The 22,641-nt window shown below is 43.9% G+C and overlaps 1 protein-coding gene across 1 annotated transcript in view; it reads left to right on the plus strand.

Moving 5' to 3' along the window:
* The window catches only part of TGFBR3 (transforming growth factor beta receptor 3), a 160,794-nt gene extending 138,384 nt beyond the window's left edge, over positions 1 to 22,410 (plus strand). Inside the window, exons 13-17 of the mRNA XM_066624302.1 lie at positions 1,288 to 1,590; positions 2,922 to 3,042; positions 12,618 to 12,659; positions 14,973 to 15,080; positions 20,386 to 22,410. Of these exons, the coding sequence (XP_066480399.1) occupies positions 1,288 to 1,590; positions 2,922 to 3,042; positions 12,618 to 12,659; positions 14,973 to 15,080; positions 20,386 to 20,504 (693 nt within the window). The 3' untranslated portion in view covers positions 20,505 to 22,410. The remainder of the gene's footprint in view (positions 1 to 1,287; positions 1,591 to 2,921; positions 3,043 to 12,617; positions 12,660 to 14,972; positions 15,081 to 20,385) is intronic.
* The last annotated feature ends 231 nt before the right edge of the window (positions 22,411 to 22,641 follow it).

Below are 22,641 nucleotides of genomic sequence, written 5' to 3' on the forward strand. Positions count from 1 at the left end.
GGGTCATTAGTTAGTAAGGACCTTGGCAGATATGAGCCCTCCACCAGCAGTGCAGTTTGCCTTGTCAATTGTCAATAAATTGATGGTGTGCCTTGATAATTTTAGCGCTTTATGAGTGTTACCATGAGATGAAAATGGTTGATAAAGTTCATATAATAAAACTCAAAAACAACCAACACAGAGAACCTAATACAAGCCTCACTCAACCCCTTATATATCAATTATAATCAGGGATGGGCTCTCGATTAGGGTTGATTCGAGTTGAGCTAAGCAGCTATTTTTAACTAGTCAAGTTGACTCAAGGTGGAAGTCACTGACCCCGACTCCTCATGACTGAAGGCCAGTGACTCAAAAAATGACTATGTACTTGAAATGACTTAAGTACCTGTCTCCTGTGTGTGTGTGTGTGTTCTTGCTTACTTTTTTCCCTTCGCCACTTCTGCATTGCTCGGAAAGACTTTGTGGGCAATCCAGAAGCCAGCATTCAGAAGGATGGCAGCAGCTGACATGGTGAGAGGGTAGCTTGGTTCCAGAAGGCAGAGGCCTGGGGGGTTGAGGGGAGGAGAAAGGCTTAAAGGTATGCGTTTTTGGGGGGGTACAACTGTGAGGTTTCCTCTAGGAAGCCCTGGACTTGTGACTTGACTCGTTTCTCGAGATGACTCTGACTCAAGACTTGAAAGACTCAAAATTTTTCTCGAGTCACGTTGCAAGGGCCACAAGCTATGATTCTCTAATCAAGTTATGGGGTCACTGGCTTGTGACTTGACTTATGACTTGGGCTCAGTGACTTCAGCACATTCAGCATAGTGATTATAATTAAAAAGGCATAATAACTACTAAGTCAGAACCCCAGATAAAGCATCATATCAGCAGCAGCAACAATAATAAAAGCCATAATTGGTAAGAATAAAAAGGCAGCTCATCCCCCTCAGTATCCCAGTATTAGCATTTTGAGGGTAGGTGGAATGCTGTATTTTGCGACAGCCAGAAAGCACCTTATGCCGCCAGAACGCTCATTCTGGTGGTGTAAGACCCAAATAGGATCAAGCTGCAAATCTCTTAGTGCTTCATGGGGCAAAAACATTTTTAAATAAAATAACTTTTTAACTGTGCTTCTGCATTCTTCTTTTAGCAAGTGAAGGTTAATAAAGGTAGAAGTGTTTTTCCATCTCGATTACTCCCAGGAAAGTGTGTATAGGATTGCAGCCTAAGAAGAGCTTTCAGGATTTTTGAAGAAAAGCTAAAGGTAGCCGAATAAAAAGAGAACCTATTTTCTTTCTGTTGCAGGTTTCTGTGACCAAGGCTGACAGATCCCTGGGCTTTGAAATTCAAACTTGCTCTATCTCACCACATTCACACCATGATGATAAGATGTTGGAATATACCATTATTGAAAACATTTGTCCAAAAGATGAATCTGTAAAATTCTACAATGTTCCAAAGATTAATTTCCCTATACGACATGAACAAACAGAGAAAAAACGATTTAGCTTCATGTTCAAATCCATCTTTAACACCTCCCTTCTCTTCCTTCACTGTGATGTGACCTTGTGTACAAGGAAAGAAAAGGATAGTCAAGGATTGGCCAAGGTAGGTATTTACTGAATCTACTTAATTTGGGGGCGGGGAATAATGCCCCAATATTATCATTTGAGCCATCAGGCTGTTGTTTAGGATCAGGTATACCAGCACTGTCTGCATTCTTTTTATTGTTTATCTCATCTTTTCATGGCGTATTCCTTTTATGGAAACATTCAGCATAGAGGAAAACTTGTTCATTTTCTGAGGAAGAAAGCTATCCATTTTTTAAAGCAGTGAACAAGATAATATTTGCTATTTATTTCTGTTGTTATAGATAACAAACAATCCCAGTTATGGCTATGATAATAAAATACCTCTTGCAAATGAGCATTCTTAGACATCAGAGCTGAGCTTCTGATTACCATCCTCTCTGGCTGAACCGCTGATTACGACTCATCCCATGAGTTGGAACCCATAGTATCAGGCCTTTTACCCTGCCAGTGATCCACGTCATTCACTTTTTGCTGGTGGGTCCAGGAAAGCTTTTGATAGGATTGCTGATGGAACACAATGAGTTGGGCTGAATAAGATGGCCAAGGAAGAAATTCCACAACAGGACCGATCCCTTTGGCAAGTCCACATCTAGAGCAAATCATACAGACTTAGGATTTGGCTGCACCAGCACAGTGTCACACAAGAGTATGTGACCAGCCCAAGTTCTGGCCATGCCTGAGGCAGGATGCCAGACACCACTTCTCTTAGCCAGAGGTACACAGCATATGCCAAATTTGTTCTCCTCTTACCCAGCAGCATGCCAGGGCACAAAGTTCCATGTCTGCCTTCTTTGTGTTCTTCTGCCTCTACTGCTCATCATCTTCCCATGCTCCCTGGATTTAAAAAGAGAAAGGAGAGTTTAGCAGAAGAGAAAGTATAGAGGAGCAGTGGGCTGGAGTGTCTTTCTCCTGCACACTTACTGTTTTGCTCCATTCCCTTTGTTCCTTTTAAATCCAGGGCAGGAAGGAGGAGAGGGTGGGGAGGATGGTGGAGATGCCAGGTAGAAGCAAACCCCCCCCCCCACCTATCCACAATCTGCAGCATTAACCTCATGGAGAAGCCAGTTCTGCTAGAATATGTTGCCCAAGCATTACAGTGAAAAGAATGCATGCAACCTTGATGCTTGGTGGACATTTTAAGTAATGTCATTACCAAAATATAGTTCCCGTCCTGAAATGCAGCTGGGGAATGCTTCCTTGGAATAAGGATGACATGGGTGTTTTGATAACGTGTGCTGCTCAGTAAGCTATGGAGTGCTGCTGGTAACAAGGCAGCTGTGCGTCTGCTCTGATGCAATATTTTGAGTCCCTCATCTCACAAACTGCATGTGGTCTCCGTTCCTGCAGTGCATCCCTCCTGATGAAGCCTGCGCCTTTCTCAACGTCGACATGATCCTCGCCATGATGCAGAATAAGAAAAGCTTTACCAAGCCTCTTGCTGTGATAACTCCTAAAGGGAAATCAGAAGGTACCGTAAAGGTTTTGAACCTACTAAAAGGAATATGTTTCATTAGAGAGTATTACCGCTTGAATGGTACAAAAGAGCCTTCAGGTGGCATATATTGTTTCGTGTTCACATGTCATTATTGTTCCTGGGCCACATGGCACCGTTATCTTTGAGTGCCAGTATTTATTTGCTCTTTTATCTCCCTGCCATGTTTATGAAAATATAAGTTTGGCCAGGCACCAAGAAAGGAATGCACTTCTGATGTTATATCACAATATGGGATTCATAAACATTAAGTAAGTCTATGCAATTGCTTCCAGCAGTTCATTATTGTTTAGGAACCAAAAGCTGTGTGTTTTTTTTCACAGCTATAAATATTTATTTAAGCACTGTAATTACAGTAGAATTTCCAACGTATTGAAGATATTAAAGCATGGTGTGTTTTTTATAAATAGAGCGGCCACAATAAAAATGGCTGCACTAGCCTTGAAGAACATTACTACGGATAAACTAACTCCTGGAAGAATATTAGTTTTTGTCTTACATTTTGCATGGCTCTAGGAACCCGTTTTATTGTCTGTGTGAACAACAGTAGTTTCATGAAATTGTCCGTGTCCTGCAGACCTACACCACCACAAAGACATGCTTTAAAAAAGTATGATCTGCTTCTGCTCCTGTGGAAGCATCTTACAGAAGCCAGTTAGAATGGGACATTGGGGTTCTCTTTGCCAGGAACAAAAGTTCAGGGTCCAAAGAACTGTAAGACTATTTCCATTTGCCCCAAAGGGTTTTGGATGCTGTCCAAAGGAAAGCATTAATAAACAAATCTCAGTAGACCAGGGGCAACAAACATAAGGCCTGTGGGCCAGATAGGACCCACGGAAACTCTTTATCTGGCCCACATCATAATTGGGCTCTCCTAGCAACACCATAAGCTGCTCTCAGCTGCTGAGCTACAAAGTGATGCATTGGCAAAAGTGGGACTGCTGAAAGGGCAAAACTGGGAGAGCCCAGTTATCATGTGGCCTCACTGTCAGCAGCTCCACTTCTGCTATGGTGTCACTACTGAAAGGGCAGCCTGTGAGATAATTGGGCTCTCCTTTCCTTTCAGCTACACTGCTCCTGCTGTGGCTCTGGGAAGAAGAGAGGTATCAGAAGAAGAGCAGCAGTATGGGAAAAGAGGAAGAGCAAGAGGGGCAAGGAAGGGAGATGCAGCCAAGGCACGGAGAGAGCCTAATTATCATGCAGGCTGCCCTCTCATTAGTGCTGCTTCTGCTGAGGTGTCACATCTCAGTTGCTGATAAGATGACCTAAGTTTTAAAAAAACAACAAAAAAACCTCTGTCCCCGGCAGTGACACAATCCTGGGGATCGTGTGGCTGCCTTCTCCCTGCCGCCACAAAGACTTAGTGCTTCCCAAACTTCCGAGGAGAAGTTTGGGAACCACTGACTTACACTAAATACTCATTTATAGCTGATCTTACCAGATATTTAAAATACTGCAGGATAAATTTTGTATTTCCCTTGGAGTCATAGACTTGTGTTAGTCTTAAACATCACAGGCCTGATAGTTTACAGTTCAGAACTACCAGTAATACTTTGCCAAATATCAAGAACTTTATTTCTGCTAAATCTGTGGACGATGCAGATTAAGCTGTAATATGAAGGCTGTTCTTCACAAACATGTCCATCCCTACTATGGAATTATTGGGCTCCGCTTTAGTATATTGTTTCAGCAGTGAACTGCTTTGCTGTGGAAAAAAATCAAGTTTTAACCTTCCACCAAGTAGTAATGCTTCATCCCATGCTCTTTTCCTGCAGGGTAGCTGAGTGGATGGGGCATTCCTAATTCAAACTCAGAGAGAGTTTGAGCTGCTCGAAGTTCTTATGGGGGCAGGGGGAAGGCAGCGGGGGCGGGGGGAAGTCAGCGGCGCGATCCACAGGATCGTGCCCCTCAGGGGGGCTGCAGGGGATTGGGTCCACTTACCCAAGCCTCCTGCAGCCTCCCGGGGGAGCGGGAAGCCCTGCGCAACCTTCTGCAGAGCTCCCTGCAGCTTCAGAAGTGAAAGTGGAGCGATTGTGCTTCGGTTTAGCGGAGGCAGGGTGCAATCGCTCCACTTTCGCTTTCAAAGCTGCAGGGAGCCCTGCAGAAGGTTGCACAGGGCTCCCTGCACCCCTGGGAAGCTGCAGGAGGCTCGGGTACATAAGAACATAAGAACAGCCCCACTGGATCAGGCCATAGGCCCATCTAGTCCAGCTTCCTGTATCTCACAGCGGCCCACCAAATGCCCCAGGGAGCACACCTGATAACAAGAGACCTGCATCCTGGTGCCCTCCCTTGCATCTTCGCTCCTTTGTCCCCATATCCTCTCATTGTGCCAAACCGTTTATCACATCCCATCACGCTACCTTCCCCAATTTCTTCTCCTACTCTGCCTTTGTCTTGTTGTTCTCTAACCTCCCCATCCTCATCCCATAGGGATGAGGAGTCCCGAACCGGATGCCCCTCGGCTCCTGTCGGCCTTCCCCCAGGGATCAGTTTAAAAGCTGCTCTGCCACCTTTTTAATGTTATGCACCAGCAGTCTGGTTCCATTCTGGTTCAAGTGGAGCCCATCCCTCTTGTACAGGCCCCGCTTGTCCCAAAACGTTCCCCAGTGCCTAATGAATCTAAACCCCTCCTCCCTACACCACCGTCTCATCCACACATTGAGACCCCTGATCTCCGCCTGCCTAGCTGGCCCTGCGCGTGGAACAGGTAGCACTTCAGAGAACGCTACCTTTGAGGTCCTGGCTTACAGCTTCCTGCCGAAAAGCCTAAATTTGGCCTCCAGGACCTCCCAGCTACACTTGCCCACGTCGTTGGTGCTGACATGCACCACAACCGCTACCTCTCCCCCAGCACTGTCTACCAGCCTGTCTAGACGAGAAGTGATGTCTGCCACCTTCACACCAGGCAGGCAAGTCACCATGCGGTCCTCACATCCATCGCAAACCCCCCTCTCTATGTTTCTAATAATCGAATCCCCCACTACAAGAAGCCGCCGACCCCCCTCCCGCCGAGGAGTATCCTGAGTGCGTTCGGATACGGGCCCATCCCCTGGAGAAGGGGTCCCCCCTAGGGGATTGTTTCCCTCCTCTCCAGGATGACGTCCTCCAGCCCTGAGACTTCCCACCCGGGCAGCTGAGGAGCTGCACGCCTGAGGATGGGACGAAGCCTGATCGTCCCCGGAAGTCTCCCCACGGTCCTCCTCTGCCTGCCTGCGCTTCTCCAGGTTGGCCACCAAGGCTTCAAGGGAGCGGACGCGTTCCCTGAGACCCTGGAGCTCCTTGCACCGAGGACACACCCATGACTTATGCCCCAGAGGCATATAATCATACATGTGGCACTTGATGCAGAACACTGGATAGCCCCCACCCTGCTGCTGGCTGTCTGACTGCATAGCTTTTTTGTTGTTGTTGTTTTATTTAGGGGTACTTTTAAAAACCCTACACTGGTTAGCAGCCCTCTTCTCAAGGGAAGAGGAAGGGCAGTGTATGGGGCCCTGGCCTCCTCGCCCTGCTGCTGCACTCGCCCAGATGCTAAACTCTCAGTTTACCTGGCACTTAGTTCCCAGAGGCACTTAGGGTTCCCAGAGGCCCCATGCGTCTGGAGAGAGCCTCACGCGATGGCAGGTCTAGCTTTATACTCCTGGCTGGCTCCTCCTCCCTCCTTCCTTCCTGATTGAAAGGGGGGCTGGTCTTCCCAGGTGAGTTTACAAAAGCTCAGGAAGACAAAAGGCTGCTGATGGGCGTAACCTACTCTGCAGGCTCCTGAATGGAGTGCTTGGATTAGCCTAATGGGGCTCTTCCTCGTCTTCCTCCTCTCCTTCTCCAAAACTCAGAGGTCTACTTGCCTTCTCCTCGCCCAGATGCTAAACTCTCGGTTTACCTGGCACTTAGTTCCCAGAGGCACTTGGGGTCCCGGAGGCCACACGCGTCTGGAGAGAGCCTCACGCGATGGCAGGCCTAGCTTTATACTCCTGGCTGGCTCCTCCTCCCTCCTTCCTTCCTGATTGAAAGGGGGGCTGGTCTTCCCAGGTGAGTTTACAAAAGATCAGGAAGACAAAAGGCTGCTGATGGGCGTTGAGGAATCTTATTTGGAAAGGCTACAGCGTTTGGGCCTCTTCAGCCTAGAAAAGAGATGCCTGAGGGGGGACATGATTGAGACATACAAAATTATGCAGGGGATGGACAGAGTGGATAGGGAGATGCTCTTTACACTCTCACATAATACCAGAACCAGGGGACATCCACTAAAATTGAGTGTTGGGCGGGTTAGGACAGACAAAAGAAACTATTTCTTTACTCAGCGTGTGGTCGGTCTGTGGAACTCCTTGCCACAGGATGTGGTGCTGGTGTCTGGCCTGGACGCCTTTAAAAGGGGATTGGACAAGTTTCTGGAGGAAAAATCCATTATGGGGTACAAGCCATGATGTGTATGCGCAACCTCCTGATTTTAGAAATGGGTTATGTCAGAATGCCAGATGCAAGGGAGGGCACCAGGATGAGGTCTCTTGTTATCTGGTGTGCTCCCTGGGGCATTTGGTGGGCCACTGTGAGATACAGGAAGCTGGACTAGGTGGGCCTATGGCCTGATCCAGTGGGGCTGTTCTTATGTTCTTATCTGGTATTCTGATACATAGCCCATTTCTAAAATCAGGAGATTGCACATACACATCATGGCTCGTAACCCATAATGGATTTTTCATCCAGAAACTTGTCCAATCCCCTTTTAAAGGCATCCAGACCAGATGCCGTCACCACATCCTGTGGCAAGGGGTTCCACAGACCAACCACACGCTGAGTAAAGAAATAGTTTCTTTTGTCTGTCCTTACTCTCCCAACACTCAATTTTAGTGGCTGTCCCCTGGTTCTGGTGTTATGTGAGATTGTAAAGAGCATTTCTCTATCCACTCTATCCTTCCTGTGCATAATTTTGTATGTCTCAATCATGTCCCTCTTCAGGCGTCTCTTTTTTAGGCTGAAGAGGCCCAAACGCCATAGCCTTTCCTCAGAAGGAAGGTGCCCCAGCCCAGCAATCATCTTAGTTGCCCTCTTTTGCACCTTTTCCATTTCCACTATATCCTTTTTGAGATGTGGCAACCAGAACCGGACACAATTCTCCAGGTGTGGCCTTACCATCAATTTGTACAACGGCATTATAATATTAGCTGTTTTGTTTTCAATAAGTTTTCTAATGATCCCAAGCATAGAGTTGGCTTTCTTTACTGTCGCCGCACATTGGGTCAACACTTTCATCGACCTGTCCACCAACACCCCAAGATCTCTCTCCTGATCTGTCACAGACAGCTCAGAACCTATTAGCCTATATGTGGTTTTGATTTTTTGCCCCAATGTGCATGACTTTACACTTACTTCCATTGAAGTGCATCTACCATTTTGCTGCCCATTCTGCCAGTTTGGAGAGATCTTTCTGGAGCTCCTCACAATAACTTCTGGTCTTCACCACTTGGAAAGGTTTGGTGTCGTCTGCAAACTTAGCCACCTCACTGCTCAACCCTGTCTCCAGGTCATTTATGAAGAGGTGAAGAGCACCGGTCCCAGGACAGATCCTTGGGGCACACCGCTTTTCATCTCTCTCCATTGTGAAAATTGCCCATTGACACCCACTCTCTGTTTCCTGGTCTTCAACCAGGTCTCAGTCCAGGAGAGGACCTGCCCTCTAATTCCCTGACTATGGAGTTTTTTCAGTAGCCTTTGGTGAGGGACTGTGTCAAACGCCTTCTGAAAGTCCAGATATATAATGTCTACGGGTTCTACCGCATCCACATGCCTGTTGACTTTTTCAAAGAATTCTAAAAGGTTTGTGAGGCAAGATTTACCCTTACAGAAGCCATGCTGATTCTCCCTCAGCAAGGCCTGTTCGTCTGTGTGTTTTGAGATCCTATCTTTGATGAGGCATTCCACCATCTTACCCAGTATAGATGTTAGGCTGACCGGCCTATGGTTTCCCGGGTCCCCTCATTTTCTCTTTTTAAAGATCGGCATGACATTTGCTATCCTCCAATCCTCTGGCACTGTGGCCGTTTTGAGGGACAAGTTGCATATTTTAGTCAAGAGATCAGCAACTTCATTCTTCAATTCCTTAATAACCCTTGGGTGGATGCCATCAGGGCCCGGTGACTTATTGAGCTTTAATTTATCAATGAGGTCTGAAACATCTTCTCTTTTAAGTGGTAAGTGGACCCAAGCCCCTGTAGCCACCCTGAGCAGCGCAATCCTGAGGATTGTGTCGCTGCCTCCAGGTTGCCAGGGCGCACAGGCTGCGGTGTTGCGACGCCCCAGTTTGAAAAGCCCTGGTCTAATATATTAGGATTCTACTCATGTGTAATTGTGCTAAGAATAGTAAAGAATCCACACTATGGTTTCAGCTTCTGAATGTACAATAGTCAAACCACAGCTAGAGCATGGCTTCATCTCCTTCAAAAGTTCACTTCCACCTCCATGGTGTAATCTTGAGTTAAACACTGGCTCTAACTATGGTCATTAGTTTGTGAATTCAAATGTAACAACAAACCACAGGTCATATGAACTTATTTTTGAACCAACTTCAACCTGAGCATCAACAAGTTACATTATATTGAGCTCCATCTAGATCTGCATTGTCTCTACCAGAAGGTGGTGATGGAGGTGTCTTTTCCAGCCTTACTTGGAGATGCCAGGAATTGAACCTGGCAGACGAGGATATAGCTCTCCTATTGCTTGTCATTCACAAACCATGGTCTGTAAGCTGGTGCAGGTTGAGATGGCAAACCATAGTTTGACTTTTGACATACTTTGACTTGACTGTAAACTACTACAATTTGTGAACTAGTTTGGCCGCTAGTATTGTAATCCATGATGTAATTGGAAATGGAGATATGAAGAAGAAGGCACGAGTCCCCAAATTAAGCAAGCTGATCTTACTGAGTCATATTTTCAAAACCAGTGTGGATTATATGTGTGGCAAAAGTTGAGAGAAAGAGATCAACTAGCAGTATAGATGCATGTGCAGACTATTCTTTTCCTGAGCCCCTCTGACAACAATAGCAGGAACGCACATTTTAAAAACCTCTAAATAAACATTGGCCTTGCCTGCTCTTGTTTGGTGTTCACATGGCACTTTAATTAGAGGGTTTCAGTGGCTTCCCTGAGAGATCAAACTCTGTAGCTTGCATGCAAAGGCTGTTTGAAATTCTGGAATGCTTTCCAGGGAGACTCAAAAGCTGCAGATCAGAAATCCTTTAACCTCAGTCCTGCAGAGCATTTTTTTTTTTTTTTTTGCATTTAAGCACTTTATGGTGTACCATCAAGCATTGCTTGGGGGATTGGAGGAACAACTGTTTCTATTTAACTGTATGAGGCTGCAGAGAGTGTTACAATTTTTTTTTTCCTCTTAACACCAATGAATCCACTGTGGATAACACACAAATATTTGATCTCCAAACACAGTACAATTAAAACTGCATGCTTACTTGGAGTCTTTTCTGGCTCTCTTCTGTCATCTTCCACTGATTTCAGTAACTAGAACAATCCTCTGTTGCATTAATAGTAATTGGTCACTTGCAGTTCTGACTCTCCAAAGAATCTAGTGCCTGAATACATTAAGTTGAACCCTATCTTTTTTTCTTTTTCTTGTCTTGTAGTGAGATAAAGAAGACAGTGGTGTGCTAGAAAGCATGGCATGCTGAGGGAAGGCTAGATTAATTGTGGGATGTTTGGTGTAGCGGGCAGTAGTGCATGGATAATGTGTCTTTGTTGGCCACTACTTTCTCCACAGTGAATCAAGTGTCCTTTTCTTAAGGTTAACTGCCATTGTGCACCAACGACGAATTAGCAAGGCTTAAAATTTAAGTGAAAATAACTTACTGAATAAGAGCATTTACATCTTTAAGACATCAGTTATCGTTTACTTTGATGCAAACCAGGCCAGCTTTTATGTGTATTGTAAACCATATTACTGGATTTGTTCCTGTTCTATCTGCATCAGAAGCCAAACAAAGAATCATGCAGGCTCCACAGATAGGGAATCGGAACAGAACATTCTGCTCTCCCCTCATCATGCACAACACTCCCATTAGTAATGATGGGGTAATATAGCTGTGCGTCTGGAAGAGAATAGTTCCTTCCAGGTTTTGTTTTACTGTCTCAATGCTGGTTTTTGCTGTCTCAGCCCATTGTTTTATTGAACCAGATCCCAATCAAATTAGATAAGCCTTTGACCATTAGCTAGAGGTGATTGGTAGATTTCTTTAAAAGATATACTTTTTGTAATTTTCCTGCATTTTAGAGGCTGTCCTTTGTGAATGCAATACCTGCTTAAGGGTTGTTGGAGATCACACATATAGTAAATCATTGCATGATGTAATTGTAGTGAAATGATGCATTAGAAAGGAGTTTACAACATAAAATGATGACTTTGGCACATTGGCAGCTGTTAAGAGATTTACAGATTAAGAACTTACAGATTATTATTATTATTATTATTATTATTAGTAGTAGTAGTAGTAGTAGTAGTAGTAGTAGTAGTAGTAGGCAAATGGTAATGTCCCTGTATGGTTGCAGCAGCTACAACTGCCTCTTCAGATAATGCCTTGATCCCTGGGGAAACCAGTCCTGCAAAGCATTCAGACACAATTCATTATTTCTGGTGTATCTCACATCTAATGTTATCAGTATTTTCGTTGATGGAATGTGTCAGATGGTTGTAGCATTGTGATGGGCATCTATTGGACAATGTCTGTAACATCATTTACAAAGAGCACAATCCCTTTCCTTCATCCCTGGGTGGTTTTAAAGGGGGGAGGAGTAAAAAGACACACACCCCATGAACTTTTCCAGTTCAGCAGTAGCCCTTTTGAAAAGCAAAATGAAAAGACTGCGGAATATAGTACATGGATATCTCATCTCCTGCTATTATCTGCTCCTTTAAAGCACAGTCAGTCACCCACCTGCCTCTGGCATTATGGAATAGCTCATTTTATTTCACTAAGCGAATAAGCTTAGGCTGCAGCACAATTTATTGAATAGTTGTCACACCTGTGCTGCAGAAGCAGGGTGAGCACATGAGGAGCTCTCACATAATGCCCTCACTCTTCTTTGTGACTAGTCCTCTTTGCAAGCCCTTCTTCACTGTGGAAAGTCCGTTATAAGTGTGGATTGTTGCATCAAACCCACTACGCTTAGAAGGAGCAAAGAACATTAGGCTTCTGATGTTGCAGACGGGAAATGAACAAAATGATGGTGATCCCAAATCCATCAGCACCTGGAAGCAGAAACCAGCATAAGGGATGGAGAGTTAATGTAGGAGAAAGCCAATAGTAGCTTGGTGTAGATGCTTGGACAGCACTTGGTAAACCTATATAGCATACTACTCCATGGGCACATGCACAGACTGATCCTTGAGGATTTTGTTTGTACTTTACACACTTGTCCAAGTTTCATCAGATCTGACTGAATTTCCTAATAATATATTGCAGACTTTGCAAAGGGATTGCTGACATAGAGTACAAAATTCTGCTGAAGCAAGTATCATTTATCTCTCACTCTTTTAACAGACAGACCTTCCTCCAACTCAAAACCTCCTGAAGGATTGCCAAGTAAGTTTCACATGCCTGCCTCTTCCAGAGATGTACGCCAGAGCATTTTGGGTAGAAATAAAATTTCTACCCAAAAAGTGTAATTTCCTTAAATGTGTGACTTTGTAAACCACTCGTATTTAATAGGATCCAGAATAGAATGCAATTATTTGTATGGTTCTATTACCCCGGGCGTGATTCCAGTAGCATGTAGCAATGGGACTAGGCACAACAAGGGTCGAGCAAGCAATTTTGCTGGAATGCATCATTTCTGCCGCAAGCCAGGCTGGGAAATGGGTGTGAGCGTGAATGGAAGGCACTCGTGGAGTTCACTGGGTGGCCTTGGTCTGGCAGAGCCTCACAAAGTGGTTTTAGGGCAAGGGCATAACATAGAAAGATATATGATGGCCCTTTATTTTATTTTTCAGGAAAAGCCAGTTTAGGAAGGGCAATTTGGAGCAAAGAAGTAGATGGCAGTGGTGCTTAACCCCTTCCTTACCCATCATTTCACTCCAAATTGTCAACTCCCCAAGTGGCTTTTCCTGGGATGTAGGGAAGAGGGATACTGGCATTCCATTGCACATATTTACGTATGTATACTTAGGCCCTAATGTATACCCAGGCTCTAACGTGCAACTCTGAGCTCTTTGGAGCACGAGTGGGATATAAGTGTTACAAACAAATGCAACTGAGAAGAGCACAGAAAGATGCCTGTATAGCAGGGCTTAGCAACCAGAAGCCTTGGAGAAATTGAGTTCTCGTGCCACTTTGTACCCCCGCTGTCCATCTAGAGGTGGAGTTTGTGGCAACAGAACTTTCTATCTGCAGATAAGAGCTATAAGACCTCTGGTTTCTGTAGTCAGCTACATAGTTTGTCAGCTGAACCCATTTCATGCATCCCTAGAAATATCAAATGTACAGTTGGTGCTGACTCTTAAATTAAGCAGTGCAGCTAGGAAATGCATCATGCTGGTGCCTCTGTATGAAAGAAGGAAAAGCTCAGAATGACTGGAAGTGGCCGCAGTCGTTCAGCCTGTACTTAGAACAATGCCAGCAGGAGCCAGATGCTCTCTCTTACAAATTGCCCCGCCTCTCCCATGGAGAGCTCAAATTTTATTTTTTATTTTTTTGTGGCCTGGAACTGATTTCTATGATTAAGACCATTGCCAAATGTGAAAAACAATTGTTTCTATTTATGAATTTGCTGACTTTCAAGCTGGCATCACCTCCCGCTTAACAGTCTTTCCGCTCCCCACCTAACTAATAGGCTGAAGAAGCTGGGGAGATGGAGCAAAGTTGGCCAAGCCCTCATTTAATTATTTGCATTGTTATCCCACCCTACCCTAAAGGCACATGCTTGAGGAATATGTGGATTTAAAAATAAGTCTGCTAAAATTAGAGGCGTACACTATTTTTGTCTTTCAGGCTGAAAACAAGCAGTAGCTAGCAAGAAACCTAGCAGGATTGCAACTTGAATTGGTTTCATGGTGCTCATGGAGATATTTTTAGATTGCACCCTTGCTTCCATACTTTGTTCTCTTGGCACATGTGCCGTTATCGCACTACTGGCATTACGCACAGATGTGCCAAGTCTTGCACTGTGTCCCAAAATCTTGATAAATACGTATCTGCAGCTATAGTGGGCCTTTTCAGCAGATAGTTTAGCAGAGAAAGACTTTTGCTTCTCAAGGTGATAGCCATCCTCCGGACTCTCTTCTTTCCCCTGCCACTTCCTTGCTCTCTCTTGTTATAGATCTCTCCTTCAAGCATCTCTCATTCACTCCCTTTTCTCATCAGATTTGGACTTCCAAGCTGCAGAAATGGGAAGGCAGCAGGCAGGGGGCATAAAAGCATGAAAGAGGGGTGTATATCTCTAATTTTGGTAAGGGGAAGAAGAAGAGAAATTTTGGTTTCCCAGTGGTAAGCCCAAGAAGATGTATTTCAGGTAGATACATCCTGGTGGGTTGCTAATTTGTTTATTTTTCCACAGTTATACTTTATATTGCCATTTCTTTCAAGGAAAGAGCTCCTCTCCCTCCTTTTCCCCCTTACAACAACCCTGTGTGATAGCTGGGCTGCGGGATAGTGACTGGCAAAAGGCCACCCACAAAGCTTCATGACTGAGGGAAGATTTTGAACCTGGTTCAAGTCTAGCACTCTCACCACTGCACCAGAGTACCTGACTAGCTGCCAAGCCTCTCATTATACAATTATTTGAACAATTGTGTGTTTATGCTTTGCTTAGTCTTTCTAAACACAAGGAGGGCATTCTAAGAAATCAGTTCTGCTTTCCAAATATAAGTTTTCTTTTTGTATTTCCCTTCCATTTCACAGCTGTCTTCTATGGCCTGGATACGGTGACAGTTGTGGGCATCGCTTTTGCAGCCTTCGTAATTGGTGCACTGCTGACAGGAGCATTATGGTTCATCTATTCCCACACAGGTGAGCATGACGCACCCCCCCCCCATTGCACAGTAATTTTCTAATTTGCTTTGGTGTAGAACTGCTTTGGTCTTTGTTTGTTTTAAGGTATTTATTCTTTCTTACCAGGGCAAAGAGGGACGGCTTACAGCAAAAGCAAATACAAAACAATAAAATATAATGTTAAATCAAAACAGCAAAATATGGTGAAAAGCAAAAACAATAGCCTCAAAAACAAAAAACTGCAGCCAGAACAATCAAACAGCTTCAGCCCTCTCCAAAATCAGAATGAAAAGCAACGTTTTAATTTTGAACCCGAACAGAAGGCAAAATCTGTTCATTGACAATCATTGGTTATTACCCCAGTCAAAGGTGTGCAGAAGTGCCTCTTTTGAACAACAGCAGAACTTATCTGCTGAGCAAGCTTAGTCATCACGGTCACTTGACTATGTGAAAGTGTTATAATTACACTTTCAGCCCATTCTGGTAGGTTAGGGCAAAATTGTAGTGCCAAACCACATGTCAGAGAGAATAGAAAACCCTTTCTAAATTTTTAATCTAAAATAAAGTAGAAATTAGTTTAAGTTAGTAAGTAGTGTGTGCTGCATCCTTGGGAGGGGGGCAATCCCAGAGGCTTCCTTGAGGTAAGGGAATTTTTGTTCCTTTACAAAAATTGGCGCAAGCCTCCACTGCCCAGATGGGTCTCCTTGAATCTGAGCCAGCCATTTTACTGGTGCATAGCTGAGGACAGTAAGAGAGAGATGAGCTTACCTTTGGTCCCACACGTAGCTGGCTGTAGCAGTGGACTACTGACATCACCGCTATTTGCGGCATGAGTTCCAGAATGCCTGCCAATGGTGTGCTGTGCATACCACTATAGCCATTTACGACTGCAGAACCACTGTCCTGTTGTTTTAAAGCCCAGTTGGGATTTGTCTAAAAACTGAAATGTACTTTGTCTGTTTGTCTACTGTTAGAACAGGTGGCAATTCCCTTCCTTCTCTTTGTGCTAAAGGTTGCATGATCTGTTTTGTAGGCAGAGCATATTTAAATTTCATTTCACTTTTCACTTTTGGAGTCTTTCATAGCTTACACCATTTCTGCCCAACGTTGCATATATGCAACAGGGATCAAATGTGTATACCTGTGAAATGGGCTACGGCTGCAATCCTATACACACTTACCTGACAGTAAGCCCCATTGAACTAAATAGGACTTGCTTCTGAGTAGACATGTATAAGATTGCACTGCAACGCAACTGCACTATGAAGGGAAGCACCTGGAGAAATTGAGGTTCTGTTTCTCCTCAATTTCATGGAAAATTCTCATGGAATAAATCTTTAAAAATATCATTGAAAAATGGATTTATGTTCAGCCTGCCTATGTAAACTGCCTTGTGTCTATTGAAAAAGGTAGTTATATAAATTTTATAATAAATCATAATCATAAATAAATAAAATGAATGAAAAGCAGCACAAAGAAGAAAATACAAATTAAGGACTGATGGATATGGGCTTTTATATGAAAAGAAATTTGTAGCATTTGCCTTTCCATTATTCACAACTGTCGCTGTATACATAAATTGGGAAATACCTATGAAATAATGAGGTTCTTTTAAAACAAGTCAAGACTTTGGCTGTGTCACTCAGGTTCAGCAAACATCAGCAAACAGTGAAGGTAAATACTCTTCTCTGTAAGATTGTGCGTTTGGTTTTTGGGTACGTGAACAAGTGTGAAGGGCCAAGAACAGTTCTACAAGTCATTAGTCTACAGTTCTATGAGATATTAGTCAAAGCAAGCTGCTTAAAATGCACTTCACTTGCATCTGTCATCCTATCCTGTTAAAGTCTGAAGATTTTGTTCCCCCATCTTTGGATCACACTTCCAATTAAGAGGATGGATGATTCCCCACCCCCAAACTCCAGAAGTATAGAATACTGTACTCTGTTTAATAGGATCTGTTTGAAATAAACTGACAACGCAACAAATTATATTTGGCAAATGAGAACAGCAGAGCAAATAGACTTTCTGGACAGGGAGCAGTACTGGCAGTCTTCCTAAGTGTGAATAAGAAAGTACATGTTGTTGCAGTCAGATGGGTTAAGGCTTGTTTACAGCCTATATAGAGAAGATGGCCAGTTTGCAAAACTGAGAAATGGAAATCTGCTCTAGTACGAAGAGTGTTGGACATGGTCCTGGAAGACTGCAGTTCAAATCCCAACACTTGTCAGGTTGCCTTGGGCAACTAAGATCACTCTTTCTAAGATTCAGCTTCCTCTTTGTAAAATGATGATGATGATGACCTGCCTCATAGGAGTGTTGGGATGAATGAGATACATTGCCTATCATCAGCCTTTGGAACAGAGGAGGCTATGAGTCAGAGACACACCAGAACAAGAAATGTTCATCTCCCTCAAGGTGAAACTAAAACCTAATTCCAGGTTTGCAAGCATGGTGCACACAATTGAGATGGAGATTATGTAACACCTATGCTGATCACCACTAGTTGGAATGAATAAGTGACATCAGCACTGGCAAAGTCAATAATTGTGACATCAAGCCTGTTCCTCCCCCCTTGCCATTGGTACATCCTCCAATGTTGTGCTTACTGCTTCATTTGTTATTCAGTGTGTAGAAGTGGTGTAAAAGAAATATGGTGTATTAGTTATTCGGAGGAAAAGGACTAAAAAATAAGATGACAAGTTATTGTACTTCCGTCATGTAAATCAACAGGGAAGCTGTATTCAGAATATTCTGTAGGGTTCTGAATGCATTATCTCAGAAATGATATTGTTGAGTTGGAAAAGGTACAGAACAATGCACCCCAATTGAAAGACGGTTCATTCTCTATAAAGAATGGTTGATGCATTTGCAGCTTGTAGTTTAGAAAGAAGACTAAGGGTGCAATCCTAACCCCTTATGTCAGTGCTTTCCAGCACTTACATTAGAGCAATGCAGCTCTGAGGTAAGGGAACAAACATTCCCTTACTTTGAGGAGACTTCCATGAGTGAAACCCAATTGCAGGATGCAGCACATGTCCCATTGGCACCACTGTGCCAGTGCTGGAAAGCACTGACATAAGGGGTTAGGATTGTGCCCTAAGGGGCATATAAGAGTTTATGAAATAATGTGTGGTATAAGAAAGTGAAGAGTAAGACCTTTTTCATAATATTTCCTAACGTCTTGGGGGCACCCTGTGAAATGGATTGAAAGTACATTCTTTAATCTGTTTCGAATTTACTGTTTCATCATTAACGTATGAAATTCAGTGTTACAATAACTAAATGCTGGAATAATCACATATTCTTTCCCCGTCTTTTCCTGCTGCAATCTCTCCACTTCCTCTGTTGTCTTCTTTAGGGGTTTTTTTGGGTTGTGAGCCTTTCAGGTCAGGGACTTTGTTTCTTGCTCTGCGTAAAACACCATGCACGCGGATGGTTCCATATGAACAATAGAACACTGCACAGTATGTCTGCACAGAACACTGCACAGTATGGAAACAGCAGGAAGGAAAGTTAGGGCTTGCACCCTCCCCCCAACAATTCAGGGACAGCCTTTCTTTACAGTCACTTTGCCACCATTTGGAGGTCAACTCCTCCTGAAACATGTATTTGTGACCACTAGGTTCATGCCATGCGACTCTTAATCATGGAAGTTGAGTCACTGCAATTGGAGGATGCTGCAAAGACTGTTTCAGAGAGTACAGCCAACATTTTTCTTGGAGGAGGAGGGTGCGGAAGAAAAGATGAAACTCCAGCCGAGAGCTGTGCCACTGAGACAAGGGGGCATAACCCCACATTTGAAAGGAAAAAATGCATCTGTGGAAAGTTGTCCAGAAAGAAAAGAGGGGGAGAGGGGAAGAAAAAAATGAGGCAGTATATTTTTGGCATCCAAACAGTGACAGCTGTGCATGTCGTTTTCCCTAAAGACGAAAAGGTATTCATCTGTGCAAAGCTAGAGCAAAACGTATACCTATCGTATCTGATATGCTGTGGTTGCTGCACAGCTCTGTGTAATAGTGTGGTTTATAAAATGGGTGACAGCATAGCTGTAATAGGACCCAGCAGCAGGGGAATATGGGCCAGTTCTACATCTTACAGATCTGCTTTCTTGGCAGAGAGCTGGAGGGGCCCTAGAAAGGGAATGGAAGCAACCTCAGTTTCTGCATCAGGGTGGAAAGAGGGAGGCCTTCCCTCCCCGTAAACATTATCAGTTTTTAGCAACGGAGATTTGCTCATTGCTATCTCAGAGAAGTGGCTTTTTGAATGTCAGAGAAAGCAATGAATGCCATACAACAGGGTACAGTGAAACGAAAGAGCATCAGATAAGTCCTGATATGCACTTGAATCCACTTCTTGTGAACAAAGTACAGCAGTATATTTTGCTGCTAAAGCATCAAGCCAGACTCTGATCTCTGTTGCAGTAAATGTCTCTGTTTGTGTTCTACACAACTATAAAAATAATCCAAATTACAATTAAAAATACACTGGCTTATCTGTCTTCACCAAGAAGATTCTAAATTAAATTAGATTGTAGTTCTCCCTTCAGTCTAAATAGTCTACTTTCTAGTCCTTCAATCAGTGGCCTGCAGGAAATGCCAGACCCATCAAATGCCTCTGGCTGGACCACTGAGTTTTTGCCCTTTTCTGTCCCTTTTAATTGCTTCCACTTCTGCATCTTCTGCTGCTTCTAGGAGCCCCTTATGGGCAGAATGTATTTATCAGTCCACAGTTTTTCTTTTCAGTCTATATGGAAAGAGAGACATCGAGTTGTACTGTGATGCATAGGTGTTGGACTAGAACTGGGAATTTCTGAGTTTGAATGCTTGTGTCCCTACAGAATTTTGGGGCAGTCGGATATGCTCAGCCTCACAGGATGCTTGCAAGGACAAATTGGGACGTTCCTCATGTATGCCATCTCCTTATCACAAAAGAAAGATACAAATGTGATCTACATGTTTCTTCACAGTAAAACTGATTTTCCACCCTGGCGTAACGTCTTCTGTAAAACACAAAAGCCTACAAAAGAACTTCCATTGGTGTTATGTTGCTTCAGTTTGTTGGCAGACAGCTGTAAATAATTTTCTTTATCCTCAGATGAGAAACTCCCCTTGATAGCAGGGCAACCCACAATACAAGATTCCTATTTCTTTATGAACACACCCTGTGTTGCACTCAAACAGCATTTTGACATCTCTAAACCTGAAGACTTGCTATGCACAATTTCTTTCTTTTTTTAGAAGTGGCCAGAAGATTACAGCGATAGTGAGAGATTTTCCTTGTAACCTTTAATTTTGTTTGTTTGTTTCTTCCTCCTCTCCTCCAGGAGCACCGACAGGAAGACAGCAGGTACCCACATCCCCACCCGCCTCTGAAAACAGCAGTGCAGCCCACAGCATTGGCAGCACACAAAGCACCCCCTGTTCCAGTAACAGCACAGCCTAACCCAGGGGTGGGGATGCAAGTCCAAGAAGCAACATCAGGAGAGCAGAGGTTCAAAAGGAGCTTGTTTGTTGTCATTTGCCTTGAACAGATTGGTTTGGATTCTTTGGTGAGAAGCGGAGGGATTTTCTCGCTTCTCAGGATTAGTGTAGTCCTAGAACCTCTTGCAGCATGCTAGGCTAATATACAACAAAGCTACTATTTATGTACAGCTGTGGATTGTGTACACGAGTTCACAGACTTTCAATGTGAAACACAAACCAGTTGTTTTTTTTTTCTTTCCATAAATGCTGCTTTGTCTCTACAGAATCACGGGGCTAGGTTCTGCAAATGTTCAGGTGACACAAAGTGTCTGTAAAGGGATTTAAGCTTCCTAAAAGGGTGGAAACCAGACTTTCTTTTTCACCCTACCTTGGGTCAAGGGATTCCATCTCATCAGAACAGGAAAGTTTCAAGCACAGAGTGCTTTGCTTTAAAATCATGCATCTCCTGAGCTATACATTACCATTTCACAGATGTTGTTTCTTTTTCATTCGCATTACCATTGAGCTTAGTGCAGCATTTTGCCTGCAGTCATGTTATCTGCAGCTTTGGTGGGGTTATATTCCCGAAGTGTAGACTTTGGTAGACAGCAGAGATGAAAGCAACATCCCCATGCATAACTATGGGTATTAAAAACACTGACTGGGTCTTTCAAAAGACTCCCATCTGCACCAAAAATTCCTTAATGCAAGCTTGTTTGTACGCATATTGCAACATCTTAGTGTCAGTCCCAATTTTATTCATAATGGGAATTGCCAGTCTGCTGGGTCTCCTGAAGTGCGTATGAGGTGCTGCAAAGCCAGCCTGCTTTATGGTTCCTCCTTTCATGAATGGCAGCACATGCAACAGCATCCCTGTTTCCTCCAATGCTAGGCACAGCATTGTATGCAAAAATGAGCAAACTCTTACAGTGGACGAGGAAGTCCAGGTGTGTCAGAAATACCATGTACACATGTGCATAACTGTGTGTCCTATATAACATTATATGTATATAGTTAGCACATGTATATTTGAGGTGGGGTGTATGTTATGGGCCAGTTCTGAATTGTAGGCATATCTGAATGTACTCTTAAGAAATGCAGAAATGACCCAAAAAATCAGGAACAATGCAGAAAAATATGGCTGTTGAGATAAGCTTTGGAATTTGTGTATTCTGAGTGCAGTCTCTTGGGGGCACATTGTTTTCAAATCATAGGAATACATTCTTTCTAGCGACTGCATCCATTCCTGCCATCTTTAGAGTCTTTAGACAGCCTCAAGGTAGGATATTAGCATTTTAATGAATAACAGTCAAGATCACCCCGCAGTGTACAAATGTTTCTAGTTTTTATGGATGTGTCCACATTTGGGACTGACCCATAACACATACATCAGCGTTACTTTAAAAAAGAGTTTAGTAGATGAATGTAATAATCTAATTGGAGCACCCATTGGACCTCCTCTTCCACTATCAACAATTAGCTTTTTGTTATCAAAAATACTCAGTTTGGGCCTGCATTCTTCCAACATTTCTACAATTTTATAGTGGTTTGTTTTCTCTTTTAGTGCTCAAAGGGAAAACTAGTGAGCTAATTGTACTGTATTACTCACCATACATTGAAGTGGGATTCCTTAAAGACCCTCTGTGTTTTGTAACTAACTGTGAGTTAGTCATCTCTGTCTTGCAAATGGATGTATCCCAAAGCAGTATTTGGAATGCAAGGAGGGCAAACTGGTACTACCGTAGATACTCGCCTATAAGGCGATAAATTTGCACTCGAAAATGGTGGGAGAATCACGCGCCCCCTCCTCGTCTTATCTGCGCAGTCGTGCAGACAGACTGAGGGGGCAAGGGCGCCATCTGCACCCTGCCTGGGTCAGGGAGGGACTCTGCAGCAGGAGGGGCAGCAGCGCCTCCCGGGGTCTTCTGTGGGGTTGTGGGATTCCTGGCAGCCTTGCTTCCGCCCAGCCAGTCCCCCCACTGCGCAAGGAACCGGAGAAGCCCTGGAGGAGGCAGGGCGGTGGGGGGATAACCTGCTGGCCTGGCGCTACCCTGCACCCACTCAGAGCCACTGCACGCATTCACTTAAGTCCTGCCTTCCCACAAAGGCAACGAGTG

The sequence above is a fragment of the Tiliqua scincoides genome, chromosome 4 (genome assembly GCF_035046505.1).
Source record: "Tiliqua scincoides isolate rTilSci1 chromosome 4, rTilSci1.hap2, whole genome shotgun sequence".
NCBI lineage: Eukaryota > Metazoa > Chordata > Lepidosauria > Squamata > Scincidae > Tiliqua > Tiliqua scincoides.